The sequence below is a fragment of the Puma concolor genome, chromosome D1 (assembly GCF_028749965.1).
Source record: "Puma concolor isolate L17-30 chromosome D1, mPumCon1.1.hap2, whole genome shotgun sequence".
Classification (NCBI taxonomy): Eukaryota; Metazoa; Chordata; class Mammalia; order Carnivora; family Felidae; genus Puma; species Puma concolor.
The window spans coordinates 47,456,012-47,476,187 of NC_141676.1; the positions used below are offsets into that span (position 1 = coordinate 47,456,012).

At 48.5% G+C, this 20,176-nt stretch overlaps 1 protein-coding gene across 1 annotated transcript in view; it reads left to right on the forward strand.

The window, feature by feature from the left end:
• Nucleotides 1–975: 975 nt before the first annotated feature.
• The window catches only part of DKK3 (dickkopf Wnt signaling pathway inhibitor 3), a 47,092-nt gene continuing 27,891 nt past the window's right edge, over nucleotides 976–20,176 (forward strand). Inside the window, exons 1-4 of the mRNA XM_086677969.1 lie at nucleotides 976–1,097; nucleotides 1,611–1,855; nucleotides 9,328–9,465; nucleotides 12,364–12,447. Of these exons, the coding sequence (XP_086534095.1) occupies nucleotides 1,643–1,855; nucleotides 9,328–9,465; nucleotides 12,364–12,447 (435 nt within the window). The 5' untranslated portion in view covers nucleotides 976–1,097; nucleotides 1,611–1,642. The remainder of the gene's footprint in view (nucleotides 1,098–1,610; nucleotides 1,856–9,327; nucleotides 9,466–12,363; nucleotides 12,448–20,176) is intronic.

A 20,176-nucleotide genomic window follows, 5' to 3' on the forward strand; every position in this document is an offset into this window, starting at 1 on the left:
TGAGCCCATCCATTTCTCAGGGGCCAAGTGTGTATTATGGCTGTGGCCCTAGTGACACAAAGGTGAGCGAGTCATTCTCTGCTTCCCAAGGGCTCCTGGTCACTGCGGGGGGGGGGGGGGGGGGGCGGGGAATGGGCCAGTGACCAGACAGACCATGGCAAGGCTGGGGCAATGGGACAGCACATGGTGCTGGGGAGCTAGAGGAGAAATGGGGAGGAGCCTGGAGAGCACTGGAGAGACTTCTGGTTCTTTAAAGATGGGGACAAGTCAGCTAGATGCTGGGGAGACTGCTGTGAATAAAACAAAGTTCTGCTCCCACGATGATTCGCCAACATATCCCACTTACCACATGCCCCGCACTTTTCTGCATGCATTATGCTTGTTAACTAGTAGGTCCACGTGCCACTCTAACCTCCTTTTTCCGTTTGGACTAACCGGAGCGCAGACAAATCTGGTGACTTGGCCAGACTGGTCAAGTCCCATGGAGCAGAGCTGGGATTCACACCAGGCAGTCTGGCCGCCGCTGTCTGGCCTCAACCACTCTGCTGTGTCGCCCTAGAGGAGCTTGCTCACGTTCTCACGACCTACTCCCGGAGCTACAAGTGGGTTTGTTTTGGCTGCAGTGAGGCGTCAAGCACGGCAGGCGTGTTAAGGCCAGCCTGTGAGGGTCCTCGGCCCCCAGGCTGGGGGGCTGGGGCTTTGCCCTGCATGCTGGGTACAGGATGGCTTGGAAAGGGCAAGGGGGACGCGGGGAGAACAGCCTCCCAGCGCCTACCGTAAGCTGTTATCGAGAATCCAGACCAGGGATGACAATGGATAGGAATGGATGCAGGGAAGGGGCGGCTCGCGCGGCCGAGGAGGCAGGCCTGCCGCGCGGGGTCGCGGTCGCCCGGCCGGCCAATGGCGTGGGATTGGGCGGCGGCCCCTCCCGCGGGGCGGGGGCCGGGCGGGCGGGGCGCGCTGCGGGCTCGCCGGGTACCAGCGCTGCCGCATCCCTGCGCGCTCCCCGCCCCCGCGCCGCTCCTGTTCCCGCAGCCCGCGGCGGCGTCCCGGCGAGGCCTGGCAGGTCCAACCCGAGCGCGGCTCTGTCCAGTTGGGTGCGTGAGGGACGGCGGCGGGGAAGGGGCGGCTCTGTTCGGTCTCGTCTGGACCGCTGAGGGGCCGGGCCCTCGACCGGGTTCCGATCCCGCGGGGAGGGTGCTGACGGGCGCTCGGATCGCCCCAGAGTGGGCTGCCCAGGGCTGGGCTGGGAGTGGGGTCGTGGCGCTCGAGCTGCGCTGGGACCTGGTCGTGAAGGGGCAGTTCTCGAACCGGGGGCGGCGGGGGCGTGAGCGGGGGTGTGGGGGGAGCGCCACGGGCGTTGGGGACTAGGCTCTGTCGCTGCTCCGGGGAGGGGGGCATCCCTGGGGCCGGGGAAGAGCTCAGCCCGTGCTGGAGGAGGGGGTGGGGGTGCGGAAGGGATGGAGCGGTGGGGGCAGGGGGCGCCGCGCCCTGAGGGCACTCTGGGGGGTAGAGGGGCGCCGGGGGCTGGCCGGGGTGCAGGGCGGGGCGGGGCGCCGGGGCCGGCGTGGGGGTGGTCGGCGCGCCTCTGACCGCGTTCCGGGACGCAGGCGGCGGCGGCGGCGGCGGGCGCAGAGCGGAGATGCGGCGGCTCGGGGGCACCCTGCTGTGCCTGCTGCTGGCGGCGGCGGTCCCCACGGCCCCCGCGCCGGCTCCCACGGCGACCGCGGCTCCCGTCGAGCCCGGCCCGGCTCTCAGCTACCCGCAGGAAGAGGCCACCCTCAACGAAATGTTCCGCGAGGTTGAGGAGCTGATGGAGGACACGCAGCACAAACTGCGCAGCGCCGTGGAAGAGGTGGGTGCGTCTGGCGGGCGGGCGGCTCGGGATAGCCCCTGGCTGGGGGAAGCAGTGCTCGGAGCGCTGGCCGGGTTCCTCCGTTCCGCGAAGGGGCTGTAAAGAGCGGGCAGCAGATTCGGAGTGATCCGGCGGCAGCGCAGGGTGATCTCAACTCCCATCTCATTCTGACTTTCCTGCCAAAAGATCTGGATCTGGGCCCGTTCGCCGAGAGCCTCCGGCTGGGCTCACCCAGGGGCAGCCGGGGTCACCACCTGCTTACAGGCCGCTGGCCACTACCCTGCAATTGTCTTCAAGTGTGCAGTTGTCCCCTCCCCCCTGTCGTAAGCGGATGCTTGCATGGCCCCTGGTATTCCAGCGCTGTGGTTTTGCAGAGAGGCAGAGGAAGCTCCAGGGATCTCAAGTTGTAGCTTGTACGTCGGGCTCTGAACTTGTGCCATCTTCTCAAGACATAGTTAGGATGCCACGTGAGGACAAAAAGCCCTGAAAGCTTTGCTGCTGGTCTGTCTGGGCTTCCCCAAATGCCGTGTGAGGCAACGAAGGAAAATCAGAATCCTGAATCCCAGCAGTGTGCGTTTTGAGATGTGGGGGTGGGCGTGGGGAGGGCAACGTGGAAGGCAACCCACCTCCACCTCAGTAGTGCTTTGGAGTCAGTCCTGGGCTCAAGGTTCTCCTCTGCCACTGACTAGCAGGGCGACATTGGGCAAGTCCCTTAACATCCTGTACCTCGGTTTCCTGTTAGAACTAAATGCCATGGTATGTGTGGGCACCTGGCATATAATAGGTGGGCAATATACAGCAACTGTTATTATCAGGTACCAGATACCTTAGCAAAACTTTGCCCGGCTTCTTCTTTCCATCACCTCCCAGGTCCAGACACTATGGATGGCATCCTCTATGGTGAACACCCATTTGTCCTCAGGGCAAGAGGTGCAGCTGGCCCAGCCCTCCCAGCCCAGGTGTTAGGAGCTGTCCCTGGTGCCTGGGGTCGGTGGCATGGTCACTGTCCGGCCTGGTTCTGGCTGTATGTAGCCTGTGTTTGGAGAGAAGCCAGCCATCCCAGTGAAGGAGTCAGCAAGAGACCAGATGTCCAGGCTGGGGGCGGGGGGTGTCAGGCATCTTCCCACCCATTTCTCTACATTCCATCTGGACAGAGCCTTAAATGCTAGCTCTGGTCTACCGGGTCAGGTTGCTTTCTCCCCACAATCTGCGTAGTTTGGGGATATTTCCCCTTCCTTCCCACAGCAGTCAGCCTGATGGAGTATGCAGTGAAGGGGACATTGGATTGGGAGGCGGCTGTGTGGGAAGCTGTACTGAACATCCACTGGACAGGCCAGGTTCCAAAACCCATGGACAGACGTTCTATTTCCTGTGAAGGCAATAGAATCATGACATGGAACAATTAAAAGGAGAGGGGAATCAGATGGACCCTAACGTCTCTTACTCTGCCTCTGCATATTAATGGAGCTCATGATCCTTCTGGTGCCAGGGTGGGTCATCTGCTTTCTTTCTCTGGGTTCCAGGATTTTTCCTGTTGCACACGGATTCCCACTGAGACTGATGAGGTCAACTCCATGTTTTTATTCTGTATGAACTTGTTTGTGCAGCATGGTCTTCTGATGGTGGTGCTTGCTGAGGGAGATGAGGGAGAAGCAGGGGCCTCTTTAGTCCTGCTCATTGATCAGAGCAGTTTGGGATCAGCAGCTCTTAGTGGCCTGTCTACTCCATGGGAGTTGTCCTCATTGTCTCTGCCAGGGCCCCAGCTTCCTCCCTCCAGATGCACCTCTGCTTGGGTTGTGAAGGTGGGCTGGTGGAAGTTTGCCACCAGGAGATCTGCTGGCTGCTACCTCTGTCCTGCTCAGTGGTCACTTCCCAGAGAGTGTCCTCAATGGCAGTGAAGACAGGTTGAGAGAGGCTGAACACCCGCATGGCAGGAGAACAGGCCATGGGAGTCAACCTTTCTCCGTCTGGTCCTAGCTCTGCCACTTACTAGTGGTGGGATTTAGGAAATGTTCCCCCGCCTCCGTTAGGCTAAGGGGGGATGTAAACGAGAGGATGCAAGTAAAGCAAATTGTCTGATGTCTAAAATGGGATTAAGTAAAACTGTGTAATAGAAGTCACCCCCTGAGTTTGCGGTCAGGGTTATGGGAGATTGTTGGTTCCCAAGAAGAAATGGCTGTCGTTGTCATCATATTAATAGTACCAGCGTGGATGATGACAAAGAACCACCAGTGTCTGATACTTAATAGAGTCTCAATAGATTGTGGCTATTAGTATTAATTTTTTAAAAAGAGACTGCCGGAGGGGTGCCAGGGTAGTTCAGTCGGTTAAGCAGCCGACTCTTGACATGGGCTCAGGTCATGATCTCCCAGTAGTGAGATCGAGCCTCCGAGTTAGGCTCTGCACCGAGCATGGAGACTGCTTGGGATTCTCTCTCTCTCTCTCTCTCTCTTTCTCTCTCTCTCTCTCTCTCTGCCTTTTTCCCACTCATTGACTCTGTCTCCGTCTCTCTCTCAAAATAAGTAAACATTAAAAAAAAATAAAAGTGACTGCCGAAAGCCCCTCACATCTCATAAATACAGGATAGTTGCTATTTACTTCCCTGAGGAAAGGACCAGGACAGATGGATTAGTTGTTTACATAGTTGCATAATGAATCTGCTTTCAAGTAATTTCCTGATATTTTAAATATCCCAGCTGACTCGAGCTGCCGATTACTTTTTTTTTTTTTAATGTTTATTTTTGAGAGAGAGACAGAGCATGAATGGGGGAGGGGCAGAGAGAGAGGGAGACACAGAATGTGAAGCAGGCTTCAGGCTCTGAGCTGTCAGCACAGAGCCCGGCACGGGGCTCAAACTCGTGAACTGCGAGATCATGACCTGAGTGGAAGTCGGATGCTTAACCAGCTGAGCCACCCAGGCACCCCAAGCTGCTGATTACTGTTAAGGGAAAGATGAAGTTAACTGTACTTGTAGGATCATTATTGGGGGAAGCATACGTCCAAATGGTTCAATATAGGCTGTTCCTACTTTGATGTTTTAATATTCTATATGTTACTGATGAGTGTGTTTTGAGGATAAAACCACTTTCTTCCCCTCCCTTCCTTCTGTTCATTGTAACTGACACATTCTAGAATGTTCTTAATCACTTTGGGTATTCAGAGGAAGAGCCCCAATACCAAGCTTCGATTTATCTTCCCAGTTTTTCCTGCTATACCCCTTTCACGGACACACAGAAACAACCAGCTCTAAATGCCATTTTTTATAACATGCACATTCCTCCTTTATGAAGCAACTCCTATTGCTGTAGGCTTAAGTTTCTCTTGCAGTAATAGTTGCGGTTGAAATTTCCATTGTAAACTGTACTTTTAGTTCATGGTGCCATTAGAGAACTATTAGCTCATTCTATTGAAATAACCACTGGTTGAGAGGGAGAAAGTTTTATAAAAAGAATCTCTGCTCAGCCCAGAGCAAACTTTAGATTTGGTAATTTGTTGATTATTCGAAAGCCAAACTGGAGGATTCAGTTTCCAATGGGAATTTTAAAAACATGAAAATATTCCCTTCTGCTTCTGGATATAGCCTCTCTAGCATCTTCAGCCTCCTGCTCTTTCCAGGTGTATCTTTTCTGTCACTAAACATTCCAGGATCTGTCACTTAAAAAAAATTTAAGGGGCACCTGGGTGACTCAGTTGGTTAAGCGTCCGACCTCGGCTCAGGTCATGATCTCATGGTTTGTAGGTTCGCGCCCCACGTTGAGCTCTGTGCTGACAGCTGGATCTGCCCATAGTCCCTCTCTACTTCATCATCCACCGTTTTATCCTGTGCCCAATGTGGACCCTGTGCCCCAGCCAACAACACACACCATTCTTGTCCAGGCCGCCACAGCCTTGCCTCCTCGTGCCCCTTTCCGTTCACATTCTACCCATTCTTGGAGACCAGCTCAGTCACCCCTCCTCCTCCTCCTGGAGGCCTTTTTTTTCATTTCTTTAAACCCCTGGCTTGCTTCTAGAAACTGTCATAATCATCCCCAAAGTGGTTTATGTGGGGCTCTGCTATCTACCCAGTAAATGCATAAGCTACTCAGGGCAGAATCACACTGGACAAGTCACAATATTCGGAGTCAGATTGCCCTGAGTTCTGTCTGAGCTTTGCCGCTTACTAACAATGTGATGTGATGACTTAGGAAGGTCCCTTCACTTCTCTTCACTCGTGTTCTTCATCTGCAGAATGAGGGCAACAACACCTTCCTCCTAGCGTTGCTGTGAATGCTCAGGGAGGCAGGGAAGGCGTGGCGCATTGGCTCAGACATAGCTGATGCCCAAAGGTGGAGGCCGTCTATTGTGATGATGACCACGATGATGATGAATCCAGTGATCAAGTTTCGGACACCTTGGCAATCCTCTCAGGGTCAAACACAGCAGTTGTTGACCAAGTCCTCATTTGTGTCTACCAGACTCACTTCTAGTTCAGTGTTTTTGTGCTATGTCGCGACTTGGCAATTCTTTTCCCGTATCCATCCCAGCTCATCAAATGTGGTTGAGAGACACAGGAAAAAAGAGGTGCCTTAATTAGTACATGAGAGAATAGAAGACAGTGATTTTTTTTAAATAGGAGAATCTTTTTGAGGATTAGTTTTGAGAAGTAAAAATAGCCCAGAGTCAAAGATAGCAGTGTTGGAAAACTGCCAGCCACCAACTAGAACTTCTCTTTGTGTCTCTTGTTTAAATCCTAGAGAGAGTATCGGATTGGCTCAACTGGCCTTTCTTTGAGTCCAGTCAGCTATGAACTGGTCACATTGTCAACTACTCCCTCGAGGTGGGGCACAGTGGTAAACGCACAAGGGGAAATTGGGTACAGCTTCAGGTTGAATGACATATCTGGTATAAGTGTCACGGAGGCTCATAAGACTGGAGGATTTGAGGCCAGCAGCCTCAGAAATCTGACGCCAGGGGCGCCTCCGACTTCGCCTCAGGTCATGATCTCACAGTTCGTGGGTTTGAGCCCCACGTCGGGCTCTGTGCTGACAGCTCAGAGCCTGGAGCCTGCTTCGGATTCTGTGTGTGTGTGTGTGTGTCTCTCTCTGCCCCTCCCCACTCGCTCTTTGTTTGTTTCTCTCAAAAATAAATAAACATTAAAAAAAAAAAAAAGAAATCTGACACCAGAGAAGAACACATGTTGAAGAAGAGCCAGAAAGAGGGGAGACCCTGGGAACTAGTCAGCTGACCCTCTCTCTACAAGGGTCCCTGTTGTACCCAAGAGGTGGGGTGGGGAAGGAGACATAGCTGTCGCCCTACCTGTATCAGGTAAGGGGCTGTCTTGGGATGTTTGGCTTTTCCCACCCCTCACCACCAGACCCTGCAGCAAAGGTTTGGGGACAAATAATTTACTTGGGAAGTGATCCCAGAAATACTAGAAGGAAGTGGGAAAGTAAGATGGAGGAGAAGAGAAGGAATAGAGACTGTGCTAATGAGCAGGTTACTGCTAGGCACTGAGGCACCACTGGGGTTCAGTCCCACTGGGCGTCAGAGAGACTCTGCCTCTTCTCGGGGAGAGGGGGGTGGGGTACTTACCAGCATAGCCTTTGGCTCACTGATTGAGGATGGTTCCTGGAGTATTAACTCCCCAGCGCTTGAGGTCTGTGCAGGCTGAGCACGCTGAGCTGCCAGAGAGAGACAAAGCTGGTTGTTGGCACGTAAGGGAGTTGGATGCAGGTCACGGGGAGATGGACAGGGCACCAACAGCAGGTGTACAAGGGTCAAGACCGTTCAATGGAAGCATGCTCAGATCCCACGTCTGCCCTTTCCTGACAGTCTTTTTTTTTTCTTTTTATGTGTCTTGTGGATATCCTACAGTGAATTTTTTAATTTTTTTATTAAAAAAATTTTTTTGACATCTATTTTTGAGAGACAGAGAGAGACAGAGCACAAGTGGGGGAGGGGCAGAGAGAGAAGGGGACACAGAATCCGAAGCAGGCTCCAGGCTCCGAGCTGTCAGCACAGAGCCTGACGTGGGGCTCGAACCCACGAACTGTGAGATCATGACCTGAGCCGAAGTCGGATGCTCAACCTACTGAGCCACCCAGGTGCCCCCAATTTTTTTATTTTTAATTTCTGTAAACATACAGTATAATATTAGTTTCAGGTGTACAATATAGTGATTCAACAATTCTACACATCACTCAGTGTTCATCGGGATAAGTATACATTTTTTTAAAATTTTTTTAACGTTTATTTATTATTGAGAGACAGAGAGACAGAGCATGAGCAGGGGAGGGGCAGAGAGAGGAGGAGATACAGAATCCGAAGCAGGCTCCAGGCTCCGAGCTGTCAGCACAGAACCCAACGCGGGGCTCAAACTCACAAACTGCGAGGTCATGACCTGAGCTGAAGTCGGATGCTCAACCGACTGAGCCACCCAGGCTCCCCAAGTATACTCTTAATTCACTTCGTTCACTGTTTCACCCATCCCCTCACCCATGTCCCCTCTGGTAACCACCAGTTTGTTCTCTATAGTTAAGAGTCACTTGTTTGTCTCTTTTTTGTCTTTGTTTTTTTGTTTTGTTTCTTAAATTCCACATTTGAGTGTTATCTTCTGGTATTTGTCTTTCTCTGAATGACTTATTTCACTTAGCATTATACCCTCTAGCTCCATCCATGTTGTTGCAAATGGCAAGGTTTCATTCTTTTTTATGGCTGAGTAATATTCCTCTCTCTCTCTCTCTCTCTCTCTCTCTCTCTCTCTCTCTGTGTGTGTGTGTGTGTGTGTGTGTGTGTGTGTGTGTGTGTGTGTATACCACATCTTCTTTATCCACTCATCTATCGATGGACACTCAGGGTGCTTCCTTAGTTTGGCTATTGTAAATAATGCTGTAGTAAACATAGGGGTGCATATATCTTTTCGAATCAGTGTTTTTGTGTTCTTCGGGTAACTACCCAGTAGTGGAATTACTGGATCATACAGTAATTCTATTTTCAGTTTTTGGGGGAACCTTCATTCTGTTTTCCATCATGACTGCACGAGTTTGCATTCCCACCAGCAGTGCATGAAGGCTTTTTTTTTTTCTCTACCTCCTCACCAACAACTTGTTGTTTCTTGTGTTCTTGGTTTTAGCCATTCTGACAGCTATGAGGTGGTATTTCATTGTGGTTTGGGTTTGCATTTCCCTGATGATGAGTGATGCCCTTCACTGATAGTCTTGGGGAGTTATCCAGTCTCCCTGAGCCTTACTCTCCGCATTTGTAAAATGGGTACATTCACACCCACCTCCTAGGGAGGTGGGATTTAAGGCTATAACATATGTAAAACATTTAGTGCAGTGTCTTATTGTAGTGGGTATTCACTTAATGGTATATATTGCTACTATTATTTGTAATTGCAGAAGAGGAAAAGAGAAGTGGTTTTCTTTTTTTCTAGTGGAATGATTTGTATCAAGAGAAAACAATTTTGCTCATTAAGTTCATTGATTTAATAGATGGAAGCAGAAGAAGCTGCTGCTAAAACATCATCAGAAGTAAACGTGGCAAAATTACCTTCCAGTTATCATAATGAGACCAACACAGAAACCAAGATTGGAAATAATACCATCCACGTGCACCGAGAAATTCACAAGGTAAGCGTGGCCAGGGCCAGCACGTTCTCCTTTCTGTAGCACCCCGCCCCATCAGAGAACTAAGGTCTTATTTACAAATTTGATCCATAAGCCAAAAATACAAACAAGGTTGGTAAAACACAGATTAAAAACCAGAGGGAGTAAGGGAGCTGTTTAAGTGGGAGAGTGGTGTACATATCAAAAACCTAAATTGCTTTTGCATTCAAGTAATAAATTCAACTCTAGGCTGCCTGCCAGTCCAATTGCAAAGGAATGGTCTGGGGTTTTTATCATTTGAAAAAAAAAAGGGTGCAAACAAGTGTCTAGAGAGGTACGTCTCTAGTATTGAATTTGAGGAATTTATCTCATAGGTTTTAATATATGTTTTAGTAGAGAGTTGAAATAGAGTTCATGTTTGGTGACTGGATCTTCACTGTTTCCTTAGGAGGAACTCAGAATGTGATACACTCCATCTTCAGAATGGAAAGCCTCTATTGCCATGAGATTGAACATCTTTTCATTTGCTGGTTATCCATTCAAACTCCCATAGCAGAGTTTTTCCCAGCCTGCCCCATGTCTAAGTGTTCTTGGTTTAATGTCTGGCATGAAGAGCAAGCAGGTTCATTCATTACCTGACTTGAGGAAGAAAACACCAGAAATCCAGAGGCACGTAGCATTAACCTGCCCTGGCGTGAGAGGTCGCCATCGTGACTTAGGCAGGACTGTGAGGGCAAACCTTGTGAGCCTGGTTTCTCTTGAAGAGAGTCTGGCGTGCAGACATCCAGGGTCATTGTAGAGGCTGTTGAGTTGATGTCCTATCGTTAGCATCAAGGAGCTTGACCTCTAATCTCATCTCAACTCATATACACAGGGCCTGATGGTTCTCACGAGAGAGTCTCACTTTTGTTCAAAGGCCCAGGTAATGACTTGGTTGAAACAATAGCGTTTGTGTGTCATAGAGCATAAAGGGGTCAATTTTTATGGGCCATTGCCTTGACTGTAAAGTAGCCTTTATGTGGCTCTTCTCCTGCTGCCTACTGATGGGCCCAGCTTCAGAGTGTACCCCGTCACCCCCAGATAAATGAATGACTCACTCACTGAAAAAAAAATCCTTTAGCATTGCTCATCTGAGGACTGCAGAATGTTTCCCAAAGTCATTATTTTATCTTTGTCAAAACCAATGTTAAGTCATTCTTTTTGACAATAACAAGTTTGGCTACTTAAGGATGCTTCTTGTAGATGTTGGAATACCCAAGTGTGAGTCCTTCCAGTAACTAGTATGATTTTGAAAAATTATTTAAATTTTACGTCCCTCACTAACCATACTTACGAAATAAGTATGTCAATTCATACGTGACAGTAGCATGAGGGGCAAATAGTTTAAAGTACATGAGAGATCATTGTAAACTACAAAGTGCTTGCAACAGCAAGTTCTTATATTCCTTTTTTTTTTCCAGTAAATTTATGTTATCAGCACAGCGTACTAGTTCTCCAGTAGGTTCCATGGAGCACCTGTCCTATGCAATGCTTCACGAAAGAGGGACTGGGGGGTGGTGAAACATATTTTGAAAACATTTTCCTTCTCCTCCTAGAGATAGAAAAATGCACACTAGTATATACTAAAGACTTTAAGAAGTCCTGCATGTATAGAACCATAGAATTTTTAAAAATATACCATCAGTTAATCTGGCAAAAATCTGGCATAGAGGAAGAAGACACTGCCTATTTGCTGGAGTGGAGATTTATCAAGATAAAAATGTTAAAGGGGTGCCTGGGTGGCTCAGTCAGTTGAGCGTCTGACTGTTGATTTCGGCTCAGATCACGATCTCAGGGTCATGGGATCAACCCTCTCATCGAGCTCTGTGCTGAGTGTGGAGCCTGCTTAAGATTTTCTCTCTCTCTCCCTCTGCCCCTCCCACCTCCACTCACACTCGCTCTCAAATTTATATGTGTGTATATATATGTGTGTTGATTATATGTTATATTACATATATGTATATATGTTGATTATATGTTATATATATGTGTGTGTATGTATATATGTTGATTAAAATATATCTCTTCAGAACGGCAGCTGGATCCACTATGACAGATTAGGCTGAGTTTCCACTTTGTTCTGGATGCAGCCTCCTTGTGATATTAGAGCTGGCAGGAACTTTACAGATGACCTAGTAATGAGGACACTGTGAATCAGAGAAGTGGCTTGTTCCTGGTGGCATGCTAGATGGCTGTTGGTAGCTGAGCCGAGGCTCGAAGAACACAGATCTCCCACCTCCTGGGTGGACATCCTTTCTGCTCTTCACCACCAGCACGAACATTCGATAGACAGGGCCTTTGGTGGGGCAGGAGTGGCCCACGGTGCCTGTCAGGATTTGGGGGGCTCAGCTTAGAGGCGCCTGCTGCTGGTTACAGAATCAGATCCAGACCCCAGATAAGGGAGCCTCCCATTGTACTTAAGCGCTTTCTTGATAAAATACTTCGCCAGAATCAGGAGTGGGGTAGCTGTGGGTAAAGCCTGCTTGCTTCTCATGAGAGATGTTTGATTAGACACCCAGACCTGTCACTGTTGAAAAGAAAGTTGACGTTGAGTTTCAGGTGACGAGCCCCAAGAGCAATAAAAGCAGCCAGTGTTGAGTATGTGCTCAATGACCGGCTCTGTGCCGAGGGCTTTGCACAGACCTCCCCAGCGCTCTGCATAGCAACCCTATGAGGTAGACTCTGTTATGTTCCTTATCGCGGCGCAGAGAGGAGGCCGTCTGTCTGACGGCTTCTGGTGGAGTTCAGAACGAAAGGGGGAGTGGGCATTCTCTCTATTTTGGCAGATGCCCCTGCTTTCAGAAAATGGAAGAAAGAAACCAGCTTGTGGGATGTGCCCAGAATTCCTTCTGTTGCATGCTCACTATACTTGCTCTGCCGTAGATCACCAACAACCAGACTGGACAGACGGTCTTTTCGGAGACGGTCATCACGTCTGTGGGAGACGAAGAAGCCAAAAGGAGCCACGTGAGTTGTCCTCTCTCCTGGGCTCACCCCAGAGGTGCACACCTTTGTTTAGCTTGTGACGGGTGACCCAGACTTCAGGCTGTGGGCAGAAGGGAGCTGACTCTCATTCGCCTCTTCTGCCTCCTTTCTACCAAGATGCCCGGATGCCTGCATTTCTGGCTGGAACAATGCAGTCTGGTAACAGGCTCTGGCTCAGTGCTCTCTGCATCAGGAACAACAGGGAAATGAGATTCAGTTGGTATTTGCATGGCTCCCCCTCAGCCTTGAAAGGGAATAAGGAGGTACCAAGTACATTGATTGGGGGCTCTGGCCATGAGATCTGATGCATCCAACCTGGAATCCCCAGAACCTCTGGTGTGGCCAGGCCTCTTACAAGCCCAGCCCTGGTCAGGCAGTTTGAGAGCAGGAAGACCTCACAGGGAAGCCCGTGGTCTAAGGGAAAAGGGCTGTCCTCCTTCTCCAGGCCTCATGCTCTGGCCACTTGTGATTGTTCCTACTACACAGTGGCCTGCTGCTTTGTCCAATGGCAGCATGGTTTTTATAGAACCACATAGTCCTAATGTTGGAAGGGGCATATTTCACAGGAGGAAAGCCTGGGCACCGGTTGGGAGATGACCTAGTTGGAGTCACTGGTGTCCAGACTCCCAGGCCCCAGGTGGCTCACCTGTACTTTACCTTCTCAGAGAGGTGGCTGGCTTCAGATGCAGATGCCTGATGAGGAGTGGACAAGGTGACTGCCATGTGACATGGTCAGCAGTAAAAATGTGCTTCCTCTATGGGGACCCCAAGAACCAGCCTGTCTGTCCCCAGGTTCCTGACACAGACTTTAACCACAAGTTCTTACCCTCCAACATGCGGAACGCATCCCTGGCCTTCACAGGGGATCAAGGATTTTTCTTCACTTCTTTTGGTATTCTCATAGGAAGGGTAGCAGTGTACCCACAACAGCCAGGGAGGTAGTGTTGATGTGGTTGGTAGTTGGTGGGTCCTTTTTGCTTGGTTCTGGCACGGTGCTCATTTACCTCAGGCTGGAGGGTCCAGTTGGTTGTGTGTGATAATGGTGACCCACCATTCAAGGGACCTGGGGGCAAGCTCTGTAGTGAAATGGAAAGAGCTCTAGCAGCAGAGGCTGGAAGCAGGGGTTTGTCACTTACGAGTTGGGTCACCCTGGTCACAGAAGCCTTTGGAGTGAAGATAGGGTCAACGGACGGTCTGGAAGGAAGAGAGGCTGCGCTTCAAAGGTGGGAAGAGAGAGAGGGAAGCAAAAAAAGAAAACAAAAACAGACAGACAAACAGCCACAGGATGTGGTCATGGTACCAAGAGGGAAAAGCTTCAGAGTGTTATACATTTAGGTCTCTGTTTGGGGCCCCTTGAGGGAAGGAAAGCCTCAGCAGAAACCATGCAATAGAAAGGGTGGGGGAAACAGAACGCTCAGGGCTGTGAACTAGCAAAAATGTCTCTGTTGTCAAGTGTGAGAGAAAAAAAAAAAAAAAAAAAGCATGTTATTGCACAATGGTACATCCTTTTTCCGGGAAGCTTCCCAGGGCCTTATGATGAACACCTGCCAGAGGCCCACCCCATGCCTCCTCTTTTGCCCTCCAAGTGAGGTGAATGTGTCAGGTTTTGAGCCCTGTGGGAAGGGAACTGAGGCCCTGAGAGTGGCGGGGCGGGTGGGGGGGGGGGGGCGGCGGGGAGAAACAAGATCTTAAAGATCTTGAAGATCTTGAAGATGCTGAGAATGTGCTTGGGCCACACTTGTGTGCCGCCACCAGTGAGCTCACTTCCCAGCTGCCCCCGGTGTGCGTGGCCTTGTGTGCCCATGTGTGTCCGTGCTCCGGGGCCAGCTGGGAGGCCCAGAATCCCCACACCTGCCCGCACAGTCTCCTGTGTCCATCCTGTGATGGAGGGCCCACAGCGCCCTTGTGCAGCGTATAATCCCAAACCGGTCTTGTGAATGCAGGTTGACGGGAAGGGATAGATCATAGAAACCCAGTTCTTGATTTCTGCTCAAGAAACTCCTTGAGTTTCTCTGTGGGAATAAATTCCACTTTGCTTATCTAGAAGGGAGATTTGGGGCATCGGATACTTGACTGGCCGGTGTCTGGCGAGTCCCATGGTCTTTAGAGAACAGACTGGAGACTTTTGAAGTCATCTGTGGAAGGGCTATCATGTGGCAGAAATGGTGGCATGTGTACCTTACAACAGAGCCTCTCTCATTGTTGATGTGGCTTCTCAAGAGTCAGAGAAGCAAGATCTAGTATCGAATGCCCACAGAATTCTTCCATTCAACTCCTCCTTGGTTCCTGGGTCACCATTGTTCCAACACAACTGAGCTGGGGCTTGGGCATCATCTTTACAGAAACGAGGCACTCCTTTTAGTGAATAGGAAGCCATAAAGACTAGATTTCCTTCAAAGGGACACAAACGGGCGAACATTGTCACTGCTGTCCCATTCTGTAGTTTCGTAATATAATGATTTTTGCAAACGGATGAACATTGTCACCACTGTCCCGTTCCGTAGTTTCGTAATATAATGATTTTTACAGTTGGCCCTGAAATGCATTACACGCTGAAGAAACTTTCTCTGAAATGGAAAAGAGAGATTTGCCATTCAAAAGAACAAAATGCTATGCTGTTCAAACCTTCAAATACTGTAAACAGGGGCTGAAGTTTCAGGATTTAAAACGCCCAGATGAATTCAATTAAAAATAATCACTGTGCACTCCATATTTTCCTTTCTTCAAATGCTGCAATGTGTATTAATATGTATGGTAACCCAAGGAGGCCCATGGAAAGTTACAGACAGTAATACTATATGGCTGTCTAGAAAATTTAGCCCAGTATGTGCAAGGTCTTGGTCTGTTTTTACATTCAGATGTGAAAGCGTTTTGTTATTTCACCTGAGCGCCCCTGCGATGGTGATGGGGTCTGACGTCTTTCTGTGAGGCTTTTGTTCTAAGCCCTCAGCCCGGCTCCCTTCACGGGCCAGTGGGTGGGCTGATTGATGTTGGGCTACTTTTGAGCGGAAGAAAGTGGCGTGCCGGAAGCCTGAGAGCGGACAAGCCATTATGCATAAACGAGAAGCTTTTATTTATAGAACAGTGTCCCCAAACATGAAGCATCTCGCCCAATTAGCCAAGGCACCATTTTGAAAGGGACATGTCCTCTCATTAAAATACGGCTCACAACTACAAAGCTTAGCACATCATGCATTTGCTGTCTTTTCTGTTTTCACATTCGAATATGATCTAGAAGAGTGAGTTTGTTTTTCCAGCTGACTATACCTAGTTTGAACCTACACATCCAATCACGTACAACCAACTCCAAGATACCACTCAAGACTTAGGAGACCACAGGTACATTTCACTACCCAAAACATCCAGATGGTAGCAGTTTGAGTGACCAAGACTCCCTTGTCCCAGAGAATGATCAATGCAGACAGTGCCTTTTTTTACTAGAGATGGTGGTCTATGGACAGTGACAAGGGAATTCTCCACAAGTGTGAAACCAAATGTCTTCTCTTTTGTGAGGGTACTTTGTTTTTTGTGTCAAAGGCTGGGGAAGTAGAATGGTAAACCATGGCTGGACTTTTTGAAGACTTATGTTGGTTTGTTTCCCCTTGAATGGTAAACATCTGGTCACCTCAAAGCCCTGAGAGACAGACCCACCAAGCATGTGAGAGAAGAAAGGAGGTTTGTTGACCCCCTTCTCCATTAGGCCTCAGGTTCTCCTTTGCTTCCAACCGTTCATTCATCACAGAGTCAACACAGGTGGGGTACCAGCTTCATTTGCTCCCCATCCCCTGATATTTGATGCTGGAGTCGCCCTTATCAATTTAGTGGAATTGCTGAGGGCACCATGATAACAAGTCACTGGAGGTGTATTTTAACAGAAATGCATTGGGCAGGGCATGAGTCTGTTAGAGAAACTCGGTCAGCTCCCAAAGTCCTTGCCTCCTGTTGGGAGTCCTGTTGGACAGGGAGGTGGGGGTGGCCAAGTCCTGGGAAATACAGCCCTTCCCTGTCTGTGTCCAGGCTGATTGAAGTCTGAACAAGGTAGTCTGAACCTGGGTTCAAACCCTGCCCTGACCCTTACAAATTCTGACCTCTGTGATTCGGTTTCTTCGTTTATCAAATGGGGCTAATAATCTCTGGTTGACAAAATTGGGTGAGAATCTAGGAAGGCAGGGTTTATAAAAGCTCTTTGTAAGGCTTGTTATTATTGAAAAGTAATTAAAACTGGGTTCTAATTGGCTTCTCCCCTGGTTCCCAGCAACCTGTTGGAAAAAGAATGGAATTTGCTTGGCAGCTGAGGTTATGTGTAAAAGGCCTCCACTGGCTTCTTTGCTTTGATGTTTAAAGCCTGGGGCTAAGTTCTTCTGAGGCCTGCCTCACCCTCTGAGTCATGGGCTTTGCCAGAAGCTCTGTGCTCAGGTTGACTCACCCTGCCCCCATCTTGTCCTTGCCAGTCATTTGTGTCTGGTTTGGGCATTGGGGATACACACTGAAGGAAGGATGGGACACAGTGAATGACAAGAATAGGTGACAGTCAGGCGCTGACAAGTTACGGGAAGCTGGCAGGATGTATACTGGTTTCTATAGAAAACAGCCGACTTTGGGTTGTAAGGGTGATAGCATAGTCTTGTGTGAATGTGCAGGTCTCCAGTCCTATAACCAAACATCTGGGTATGTTTGCATTTCTAGATTTATAGTTTGAGTTGACTTTGTGATTTCTGGCCAAGTTTAGGGCCCTCATGCCTTCATACAGCAGGAAAAAAAATTTAGGAAAAATCGAAGAGTTCTGGATCATTCTGAGAAATGGATAAACAGTCCCAAATAAAGTTGATGTGGGTGAGTGGATTTGAAGAAGAAGTAGGCATTTCTCTTTGAGCTATAACCTGGCTGTATTAAATTGTACTGTCCTCGACCTAAGTATCCTTCAAGAAGGAATTCATGAAATATGCATGATGCCACATGCAACATGAAAATACTATGAAGTTAACACAAATGAGTTTCACTTAGGTTTTATAGAAGTTAATATGAAAGGATGTCTTCAATTCAATGTTAAGTGAAAAAAGCAATCGCAGAACAGTGTGTATACTATATAAAGTATATAAAATACACTTTACTCATACAGCATATAAAAATACCTTATTTTTAGAAAGAAAAGTATGCCTAAAAAGCTGAGCAAAATATATGCTAAATCATTAATAGTAGATATCTCTGGAGGAATTGAAATTTGCAGAGACTTTTCCTTTGTCTCTATATTTTAAAAATGTTTTTAAGAGGAGCATATGAATTATTTATAATTTTGCCATAATCATCTGTCTACATATTTTTAAAAATTTTTTTAACATTTTTTTTTATTTTTGAGAGACAGAGAGAGAGCATGAGCAGGGGAGGGGCAGACAGAGAGGGAGACACAGAATCCAAAGCTGGCTCCAGGCTCTGAGCTGTCAGCACAGAGCCCGACTTGGGGCTCGGACTCATGACCCGTGAGATCATGACCTGAGCCGAAGTCTGACGCTTAACCAAATGAGCCACCCAGGCACCCCACATCTGTCTATATTTTTAAATGATTTTGCAAGTATTTTCATTGTGTAACTTTTAAAAATTAAATTGCTAAATAAGCCAAAGGGTGTGCATATATAACATTTTGAGAGATAGTGCCGTATTTTCCTCCAGAAAGATTGTACTACTTTTATTCTTAGCAATTTCTGAGACTGTATTCCACCAACCCTCATCTATAGTGGGTGTTACAGCGGGTGATCATCTAGAGCCTTTTTTTTATTTCTATTTCTTTGGATACCAGTAGGTTCAGGGCAATGGCTGTCTGCGTGTTAGAAGTTGTAGCAAATAGAGGCTCCACAGATTTATCTCATCCTTACTCCCCTTTTCAGGGAGCAAGGTCAGTTTTGCATTCCAGACTGTTCCCAAGACCAAAAAGCATCCGCCCCACTGTGGGGCAGATTAGGAAGGTGTGAAGTTCCAGTGGAAACTATCCCAGCGTTCAGTGTACAAGTCACCCTGGGGAGGGGGTGACAGTGACGTGCAGGCGACTGCCTCCACCCCTGTAAACACAAAAAGATAAGCATTGCCTCCTTCCTTCTCCCCCCACACTCCAGACAAATGCTTGGTTGCCTCCTGTAGGAGAAGCATTTCAGTGGGGTGGCTAAGGGCTTGGGTCCAGGCGGATCCAGTTCAAAGTGCGGGCCTTATGGCTTATGAGCTGTGTGATTTTGATTAAATGCCTTAACTGCTCTAAGCCTTAGTTTCTCCATAGGTACAGCGGTATTAATGAAAGTACCTTCCATGTAGTGTTGCCCTGCAGATAAGATAAAAATAATCCAGGTTAAAAAAAAAAAAAGCCACACATTGTGTAGAACGTAAAAGTAAGCAGTCAGTAAATGCCAGACATTTGCTGTCCTTATCTGATTACCCCAAAACCACAGCTGTCAAAATTCCCAATATTAATTATTCAACTTATTCATTTATTTGCACATTTATTGAGCACTTCTTTGTGTCTGACAGATAAACAGAAAAGACAGTCCCTGACTTCAGAGAGCACCCAGGCTGGTAGTAGACCAAAAAAAAAATACACAGGTCATAACGTGAATTCATATTTCTTCCCAAGGCAGAGGTCATACAGGGCATGGTGGGAGGGAGCACCATGCAGCTGCCATATCAGGTAGCCAGGGAGGACTTTTTTGGGAGACAGTCCTTCCTAGTCTGTGGCATTTGTGCTCATTTTATAAACAGAGACACTAATTGCCCTTTTGCTCCAGACTGTCTTTTCAAGGATGTTTGTACAGCAAGCAGCCTTGGAAGACAGAGATGGCTCTTCCTCCTCGGCAGAGGGCAGGTATGACTGCAGTCTGTTATAAAAGATTTGGGTTGGGGCGCCTGGGTGGCGCAGTCAGTTAAGCGTCCGACTTCAGCCAGGTCACGATCTCGCGGTCTGTGAGTTCGAGCCCCGCATCGGGCTCTGGGCTGATGGCTCAGAGCCTGGAGCCTGTTTCCGATTCTGTGTCTCCCTCTCTCTCTGCCCCTCCCCCGTTCATGCTCTGTCTCTCTCTCTCCCAAAAATAAATAAACATTGAAAAAAAAAAATTAAAAAAAAAAAAAAAAAGATTTGGGTTTTCTAAGCCGGACATTCCTCAGCTCTGATGCACACCCATTGAATGCACAGCACCCACCTGGGCCCCCCCTTGGTTGCCCCATGGGACTTGAAGCCAAGGGGACCCGTCACAGACATGAAGCTCATACTACTTCTGTGTTGTCAGCAGTAAGGTCCTTTGTCTCTGACCCAGGGGTCTCCTGTCTTCTGCTGCCATCCATGAAGCCGTGGAAGGTTCACTTGTCACTTTGCAAGCAGGGTGAAGTCTTAGACCCTTCACATTTCTCAGCCGGCTTCCTGGAAGAGGTGACAGTTGAGCTGTATTTTGGATGATATCTAGGAATTCTCAGTTGTGGGGAGGAAGGGCATTCCTTGCAGAAACATTCTTGGTTCAAAGCCAGGGAGGCTTACGGAAATAAGACCACGTGTGAGGAACACTGCATAGTTTAGAAAGCCAGAGCGGATGCATGCTTGGGGGGAGCAGCAGATGAGGCTGGGGAGAGGCAGAAATTAGATCAGGAAAGGCTTCAAGAGCCCAGCCAAGGAGTTAGACATACATGCTGAGTTAGTAACGTCCTGCATCTGAAACAGTTTGACATGCCCTGTACTGTG